The sequence below is a fragment of the Aegilops tauschii genome, chromosome 4, assembly GCF_002575655.3.
Source record: "Aegilops tauschii subsp. strangulata cultivar AL8/78 chromosome 4, Aet v6.0, whole genome shotgun sequence".
NCBI lineage: Eukaryota > Viridiplantae > Streptophyta > Magnoliopsida > Poales > Poaceae > Aegilops > Aegilops tauschii.
In genome coordinates this window covers 294,597,740-294,606,556 of record NC_053038.3, presented here as the reverse complement: position 1 = coordinate 294,606,556, position 8,817 = coordinate 294,597,740, and the positions used below count along the sequence as shown (strand labels likewise).

At 51.7% G+C, this 8,817-nt stretch overlaps 3 protein-coding genes across 3 annotated transcripts; all 3 read right to left on the bottom strand.

The window, feature by feature from the left end:
• Window positions 1-6,197: 6,197 nt before the first annotated feature.
• On the bottom strand, window positions 6,198-6,620 carry LOC141021833 (uncharacterized). The gene has a single exon (XM_073497678.1). It carries the CDS (start codon window positions 6,618-6,620, stop codon window positions 6,198-6,200), a length of 423 nt encoding a protein of 140 aa, XP_073353779.1.
• A 278-nt stretch (window positions 6,621-6,898) lies between these two features.
• LOC141021832 (uncharacterized mitochondrial protein AtMg00860-like) lies at window positions 6,899-7,300 on the bottom strand. Its single transcript, XM_073497677.1, has one exon. It carries the CDS (start codon window positions 7,298-7,300, stop codon window positions 6,899-6,901), a length of 402 nt encoding a protein of 133 aa, XP_073353778.1.
• Window positions 7,301-7,747: 447 nt separating this feature from the next.
• On the bottom strand, window positions 7,748-8,464 carry LOC141021509 (uncharacterized). The gene has a single exon (XM_073497355.1). The coding sequence runs from the start codon at window positions 8,462-8,464 to the stop codon at window positions 7,748-7,750; it is 717 nt and encodes a 238-aa protein (XP_073353456.1).
• Window positions 8,465-8,817: the final 353 nt, after the last annotated feature.

Here is an 8,817-nt window from a genome sequence, read left to right as displayed (position 1 = left end):
CCGCGAGGAGCGCGGCGTGCATGAGACGAAGAACCGGCGGGGGTCAGTGGCGGTGAGGCCGTCCTGCCGCACCGACGGATGCAGTGAGGACACCTGTTGCTCGTTCCCCGCCGGCCCGGTGGCAACGTTGGCGGCGGGAGATGGAGAACAACGAGGTGGCCCGCCGACGGGAGCCGTCCGAGCAACGCGGGCGGTGAGGGTAGCCCGGCGCTCAGCTCGAGCGCGGCGAGCGTCCGCCATGGAGACGACGGAGCAACGGAGCGACGAATCGACGGAAGGGAAGCTATGGCGCACCCCTACCTGGCGCGCCAAATGTCGGATGTGGGGTTCCAGCAAAACCCTTAAGGTTCGAACTCTTGGGTGCACGCGAAGTCTTTCCCTCCTACCGATCCACGCCCTAGCTCACTAAGATCTCACGGACGAACTCGACGAACTCGCAACACAGAAAGACACGAGATTTATACTGGTTCGGGCCACCGTTGTGGTGTAATACCCTACTCCAGTGTGTGGTGGTGGATTGCCTCTTGGGCTGATGATGAACAGTAGAAGGGGAAGAACAGCCTCCGGAGGTTGAGGTGTTCTTGTGTATAGGGTAGGCTCTCGATCAGATCAGATCAGATCAGGCCGAGCTGCCTCAGACTGAGTTGAGATGCCCCTACTATGGTGGCTAGTTCTACTTATATAGGTCCTGGTCCTCTCCCCAAATATTGAACGGGAAGGGAGCCAACAATGGCGGGCGAATTTGAAGGGGGGCAGCTAATACAAGCTATCCTGACAAAAGTGGTCTTCGCCTACGAAAGGCTATGGTGGTGACGCCGTCTTGGGCTCCATGATGACCTCCGTCCTGTCGTCCTTCTGGTCTTGGTCTCGTTGCACTCATATGGCAAGCTTTGCTTGATGCCTCGGTACTCCTCGCCTGCGCTTGCCTCTTTAGCACCAAAGAGGAATCAAGGACGCTGCGCGCTGGCGCCCGCCTGGTGCCGATTGTCATGGCTTACGTCACGAGAGCCTCGTGAGGTTTGCCCTGCCTTGATATCTCCGCTCCTCATGAGCCTGCCTGGCTAGGCCACTCCTGAGGAGATCTTGCGTCATCCGCCTCACGAGGCTTGGCCCCTCGCGATGGTCTTGGATGCCTTGTTGATGAAGATGGGCCGCACGACCCGTTGACTTAGCCACGCCATGGGCCGCAGGCAGGCAAGTCTGGGGACCCCCGTTCCCAGAATGCCGACAGCCACCCCCCAAGGAGGTCTTGGTGTCATCCGCCTCGCGTGGCCTGGCCCCTCGCGAGGGTCTTGAGTTGTTGTTGCTGAAGCTGGGCCGTACCAGGCCGTCGATGGAGCCACGCCATGGGCCACAGGCAGGCAAGTCTGGGCACCCCCGTTCCCAGGATGACAACAAAAGTTTCGATAAATGATCAAATGAATGAAATATATCGTCGCTTTGAGAAGTATGTGATAAGCAAGAGCTCCCCCTAAATTTGTGCATTATTAAAAAATTGCATTTGAATGCAAATGCACAATTGATTAGGATCATGGGTCACTCTTCCATGTCACATACAACTTGGTGGAGTGCGCAGAATGATATGAATGGAATAGTAAGCACGCATCACCAAAAACATAATTGAATGATCATACACAAATAATGATAGAGATAAACATTAAGCATCACATGAAGCATAGTATGATCAATCACACATAACCAACGTAGTATCTCACACACATAATGAACAACGTTGCACAATCAAACGGAAATAGTAGCAATAACTCATGAAAAAACCAACAAGCAAAAGAGAGACACTCTCGCTCGAAGCCTAATTATCTATACAAATTTCCCCCTTTGGCAACAAGTACCAAAAAGTTCGAATAGGTATAGAGCTATACGTCTCTATAGGCATGATCCTCAGCAGCTCCTGAAGGTGATCTCTGGGTGGCACCTCTGGTGTGCATAGATGGCGTGGAGAGAAGTGCATCCGCGAAGGCTTCGGCTATCGTCTGCGGAGCTGCTGGCGTAGAGACTGAAGGTGGGAAAGTAGAAGTAGCAGCAGGTGCAGAGTGAGTAGTCCTCGTGTCTGCAACTGGCACGACAACAGATTTGGGTGCCCTGGGTACTGTTTGGTATCTCTCAATTGTAGCTCTCCCATCTCCACTGTCATTGGCTCTGACTGCGTCAACGTCATCTCTGAGCTTCTCCACATTGGTCAGGAATCTTTGGCTTCAACTCTCTAAGCACTAGTGGCTCATCATCAATCTCAGCCTCAGTCACTGGGGCCTTGTTCTTCTCACTAGCTGAAATGCTCCTCTTTGATCTCTTAGGTGCAGGAGTTGTAGGCTTGGACTTGGTGGGGGTAGCATACTTCATTGCATCAGAAATGAGCTTCCGGGTCTTGGCTGGAGGTGCATCAGCTGCTGGTTCCTCCTCTTCCTCCTCATAAGTATTATCATCAGCAACCATGGAGGGTTTGCCAATGACATAAGATGTAGTCTTCCTAGCACTCTTATTCTCTTCTTTCTTGTAGCAGCCTTTGTATCACTTGGCTCCTCAAGTGTGAATGTCATGTGTTCCCTTGGAGTTGTGGCCTTATCTGCCTTGGAGAGTGGGACTTTCCTCACCACTATTCTCTCCTTGGCACTGCCTGAAGGTCTTGTGCTGACTGCAGTGCCATACTCCTTAGCAAGCACCTTCTACTTCTCGGATGTAGGCTCACTAGCCACAAAATCCTCATCCTCATCATCTGAGGTTCTCTTCTTTCTCGTATTTATGGCAGCCTTGGGTAGTTAAAGTGAGCTCCTCACTCCTTCATAATAGCTGCCATCTCGACTGGATCCTTCACTGAGATCCTCATGCTGTTCTGACATGTTCTCGCTGTCACTGGCACTAGACATCTTGCAAACAAACCCTGCGAACAGATAGGTGTGGGCAGAGTATATGAGTCATCACAAAAGCAGACATTTTCATGAAAACTGAGTTCAAATCTTAGTTTTATGTTTTCATAGAATGCATTTTGGATCCACCGAGTTGTTAATCTCGGTGATGCCGAAGCACTCAACAGAACCTATACACATCATTTGGTTAGACCGAGATGTGATTCGGTGTCTCCGAGATGCTACAGTTTCACAGAAATGTTAGTTCGGTCTCACTGATTAGTACTTCTCGGTGGCACTGAGATGCACTAGTGCAATGGCCAGGGCCAAATTGGTGACTCCGAAAATTCCAATTTTGTCGGTCCGAGATGCTTTCGGCGGAAACCTAAACCTAAAGTTTGTACTTGCATCTAATCTATGGAATAGATCAGGTAGATTGAAGTAGTTCATATGCAGCAAGATTCATGGCAAATCCCTAGTGCATTGAATCAGAAAAATTTGATGCACAAAGGGGGTGGAATTTTTACCCTAACTCGGCGCAAATCCCCTGTGGAGACAACAGCGGGAGAGAAACCCGTTGACGGCGACAGAGTCCAACAACGAGGGCGCGCTGGACACAACGACGAACTCCGAAGAAGAGGGCAACGGCATCAGAGGGGGTGCAGGAACGTGAGGTTTGAGAAATTTCAACCGTACAGGACCCGCGGGATATATATACTAAGCTTCTGTTGGTGGCACCGATTGGAACAAATTGGTGGCCCCGAGACGTGTAACTACGTGAACTTACGAAAAATCGGTAATGTAGGTTCGGAAGTAGGTCTAGAGCGGGGGTGATTAGACTACTTGACCAAATAAAAAATCTAACCTTTTCCCAATTTCAAGTGTTTGCAAACTTTAACAACTAGTACAAGTCAAGCAATCAACCTACACATGCAATTCTAAGAGTGTACCAGTGGAAAGTAAAACATTGCATATGAAGGTAAAGGGAAGGGTTTGGAGAAGGAAAACGCAATGTAGACACGGAGATTTTTGGCGTGGATCCGATAGGTGGTGCTATCGTACGTCCACGTCGATGGAGACTTCAACCCACGAAGGGTAACGATTGCGCGAGTCCATGGAGGGCTCCACCCATGAAGGGTCCACGAAGAAGCAACCTTGTCTATCCCACCATGGCCATCGCTCGTGAAGGACTTGCCTCACTCGGGTAGATCTTCACGAAGTAGGCGATCTCCTTGACCTTACAAACTTCTTGGTTCAACTCCATAATCTTGTAGGAGGCTCCCAAGCGACACCTAACCAACCTAGGAGACGCCACTCTTCAAAAGGTAATATATGGTGTGTTGATGATGAACTCCTTGCTTTTGTGCTTCAAATGATAGTCTCCCCAACACTCAACTCTCTCTCAAAGATTTGGCTATGGTGGAAAGATGATTTGAGTGGAAAGCAACTTGGGGAAGGCTAAAGATCAAGATTCAGGTGGTTGGATTGGAATGTCTTGGTCTCAACACATGAGTAGGTGGTTCTCTCTCAGCAAATGACTAGTGGAAGTGTAGGCACATTCTGATGGCTCTCTCACAAATGGAGAAGGGGGTGGAGGGGTATACATAGCCTCCACGCAAAATCCAACCGTTACACACATTTGACCCAACTCGGTCAGACCGAATAGAAGAACTCGGTGAGACCGATTCAGTTAAAAATGTGAACATTAGGAACTTCGATGGGACTGACGAGATCAACTCGGTGGGACCGATGTGCTAGGGCTTAGGGCAAACATCAACTCGGTGGCCCCGATTGCATCAACTGGTTAGACCGAATTGAAACAATAAGAAAATAGAGACGACGTCAAGCAAACTCCGTCGGACCGATTTGTGATGCCCAGGGGAGATCTCGATCCAGAATTGGGGATGAGGAGAGAGAACCGAGTAGGTGAGTAACTTGGAGAAGGGGAAAGGAGGATCGTTCGACCACTCGCTGCCATTTCCTCAGGTGATGCGTACATAAGTAGCTGCCCCATCCGGCCACCCTTACAAGGCCTACGGCCAACCATTACTCAATCCAACACATGCACTCGGCCCATAAGCCCACTCACTCGATGTTGCGCGTTTAGTCAAGCAGTTAACTGAACTACACTTGATCAGTCCGCAGCTGATGCGTTAGCAGCATCTGTAGGCGCGACATTGCCTCCCTCTTGCGATGAAGCCTCTTCCCTGTTGCAAGCTGACGGGTACCGATGGCGAAGGACGTCATTATCTTCCCAGGTTGTGGCCGACGGTGACATGTTTGCCCATTGAACGTGCAGTTGCACCAAAGGAGCACCCCCCTTCTTCATCATGTGCCATTCCAGGATTGCCACTGGTTCAGTTTACTCGCCGGCGAGGTCCGGCACTCGCGGTAGTTCAGAGAACACCGGAGTATAGTCTGGGGTGAACGGCTGCAATTGAGAGATGTGAAATACTGGGTGGATGCGGCTGTCTGGTGGCAGTTGCAGTCGATACGCTAGCGTGCCAATGTGTTCTGTCACCAAGAAGGGACCGAAGAACTTGTTGGCGAGCTTCTTGCAGGGCGGTTGGCGACAGAGGACTGTGCATACGACTGAAGCTTGATAAGGCCTTGTTCCCCGACGTCGAAAGCTCGTTCTGCTCGGTGTCGATTGGCTTGTTTCTTGAAGCGAGCTTGGTCACGCGCAAGCTGCGCGCGCAGCAGGTCCGTGTGCATGGTCCAATCTAGATCGCCCGACGCCGCATCGCTGGGTAGCGCGGCGCTCAGGTGTGGCAAGCCGCCCAGGTTGGGCTCTCTGACATACAACGCCTTGAAGAGAGAGCAATTCAGGGAGGCGTGATGTGCAGAGTTGTACCAGAATTCTGCCGTCGGCAGCCACTTGCACCATTGTCGTTGCGTGTCATATACCGCACACCGCAGATACATCTCCAATCACTAGTTGACCCGCTCCATCTGGCCATCCGTCTGTGGGTGGTACGCAGTGGAGTAGAACAGTTTGGTTCCTGCGGCGGAGAGCAATTCGCGCCACATGGCGATAGTGAAGATCTTGTCACGCTCGGAGACGATCGAATGAGGGATCTCGTGAAGCTTGATGACATGTTCCCAGAAGGCGCGAGCAACTTGGACGGCGGTGAAGGGGTGATGAAGCGGCATGAAGTGGGCGTACTTGGTCAGCCTGTCAACGGCGACCATGATCGCGTCGGAGCCCTCAGATTTCTGAAACCCCTTGACAAAATCCATGGTCAGCTCCTGCCATGGTTCCTTGGGAATTGGAAGGGGTTGGAGCTTGCTGGCAGGGTGCGTGTGCTCGTGCTTGGCGTGTTGGCACACAGTGCACTACCGGACAAAATCCTCCACAGCATGCTTCAGACCTTGCCAGGCGAACAGCTTGCGGACGGGGTGGTAGGTTGCCATGGCGCCGGAGTGTCCACCCACGACACTGTGATGGAGGGCGGCGATGAGCTTGGTCTGCAATGCTGAGTTGGCCCCAATCCAGAGCCGGCCACGCTGCCTGATGACGCCGTTCTGTAATGTGCGCCCCTGGTCGTTGACGGCGGTGACCGCGACCTTCGCCAGCAGCTCTTGCGAGTCAGGATCAGTTTTGTAGGAGTTAGCCACCTCCTGTAGCCATTGGGGCTGGCACAGCGAGAGAGCATCGAGTGCAACGAGATGGCCGACACGGGACAGCACGTCCGCTGCACTATTGTCGATGCCCTTCTTGTAGCGGAAGGAGAACTGCAGGCTGACCAGCTTGGACATGACTTTCCGCTGGAGGTTCATAGGAAGCTACTGATCTGTAAGCGCGCACAAGCTCTTGTGGTCAGTGACGATCTCGAACGGGGCGCGTTGTAGGTATGGCCGCCACTTGTCGATCGCCATCATCACTCCCAAGAAGTCCTTCTCGTATCTTGAAAGCTTCTGATTCTTGACGCCCAGGGATTTGCTGAGATACACGACGGGGTGGCCGGCTTTGCGAAGTCTGGGAGCGCAAGCACCGGCGTGCTCACCATGGCTTGCTTCAGCATCTCGAATGCCTGCTAGGCCTTGTCGTTCCATGCGAACCCTTTCTTCGTCAGGAGCTTGGTAAGCAGCTTTCTGATGATGCAGTAGTGAGGTACAAATTTGCGGTAATAGCTGGTCGGGCTGAGGAACCTGCGAAGCTTGGTGACCGTCGTGGGCACGGGCCAGGCCTGCATGGCGCTGGTCTTGTTCATGTCGATGGGAAGTCCGTCCTTGGATATCACGTGCCCCAAGTACTTGATGCTGGTGTGTGCGAAGGAGCACTTGGTTGCCTTGGCGAAAAGCTGATGTTCGTGGAGCAGTTGCAAGGTGAGACGCAAGTGCTCCTCATGTTCCTCCAGGTCGGTGCTGAAGACTAAAATGTCATCAAGAAATATGATGATGAACTTACGGACGTATCGCCCAAACACGATGTTCATGAGGCACTAAAATGTCGCAGGGGCGTTGTACAGGCCAAGTGGCATCACTCTGAAGTGATAGTGCCTGTGGTGAGTTTTGAAGGCTGTCTTCTCTTCATCCTCCTCGCGCATACGGATCTGATGATATTCGGCACGCAGATCAATCTCGGAGAAGTAGGTAGCACCTTCCAGTTCGTCACGCAGCTCATCCACAACCGGTAGCGGAAACTTGTTCTTAACAGTTGCAGAATTCAGTCATCTGAAATCGACACAGAATTGCCAGCTGCCATCCCTTTTCTTTACCAACAGAACTAGTGCAGTGTACGGGCTCATGCTGTGAGCAATGACGCCTGTCTTCAACAAATCTTGCACCTACTTCTTGATTTCGTCCTTCTGAGCAGGTGAGTATTGATATGGCTTGGTGTTGATTGGGACAGTGCCTGACTCGAGGTGGATACCATGATCATACTATTGATGAGGTGGTAACATTGTTGGTTCAGCGAACACGTCCTGATATTCTGACAGCACTTTCTGAATGTTTGGTGGAACCGGTTTTGGGATCCCTTTGTCTGACCGCTCAACTGTAACTAGAGCTGCAGTCCAAATATCGTTAGCCACTTCCATGCGATGGAGTTCATACACATCTAATTCTGTAATTGGTGGAAGGTCTGAAGTTCTGACGTCCTGGAGATGCACTGCTTTCCCTTCGGTTTCGAATTCAATCGTCTTCAGTTTCCAATGACAGTTCATGGGACTATGTGAGGCTAACCAATCCATGCCTAGGACTCCATCATATGCTCCCAGTGGCAGTACTCTGAAGTCTGTATGAAAAGTGTGTCCAGGTACTTGCCATCCCAATTGCCGTACAATCTTGTTGCAATGCAAACGCTGCCCGTTAGCCACCCGGACTGATACCGGTGGTAATGCCTCGGTGTGGGCTGACACGCGATGCACAAAGGAGTCACTGATGAAACTGTGTGAGCTGCCCGAATCCACTAACAACAGCATGTATTGGTCTCCAACTTGTGCGCGCATGCGAATGGTGGAGGGCGCTTCCTCTCCAGAAACTGCATGTTGTGATATTGCACAACATTCCGGCTCATGGGCGTCAGGCGGGTCCAAGAGTTGCAAAGCTTGCACTGTATCATCTAAAAGAATTTGTCCAAAGTCACCCACTTCGATCATCAGTATCTGTCCGGTGCGCTTGCACTGATGCTCGCGCGAGTGTTTGTCGCCACAGCGGAGGCGGAGAACGTTGGCTCTTCTGAATTCTTTGAGTTGTCGTTCAAGAGCGTACTAGTCACCGCCTAGACGAGGTTGGGCGGTTGCGTGAGCCTATGTGGCTGTTGCGGCTGCTGGTGGTGGTGGTCGCCCCACAGGAACAATGCGGTTGCACGATGCCCTTTGGTTTTCCAGTTCTTCCTCTTGAATTCGTGCAAACACAGCAGCTCGGGTAATGCTTGTGGGGGCTTGTAACCTGACGCCCAGCCGTAGTTCATCCTTCAGACCAAGTAGGAACTGAGATATGTAGAACTGCG

What these genes read in the sequence shown, in the direction of transcription:
- LOC141021832 (XM_073497677.1), bottom strand. Translation starts at nt 7,300, where the DNA reads ATGAACATCGTGTTTGGGCGATACGTCCGTAAGTTCATCATCATATTT.
- LOC141021833 (XM_073497678.1), bottom strand. Translation starts at nt 6,620, where the DNA reads ATGTCCAAGCTGGTCAGCCTGCAGTTCTCCTTCCGCTACAAGAAGGGC.
- LOC141021509 (XM_073497355.1), bottom strand. Translation starts at nt 8,464, where the DNA reads ATGATCGAAGTGGGTGACTTTGGACAAATTCTTTTAGATGATACAGTG.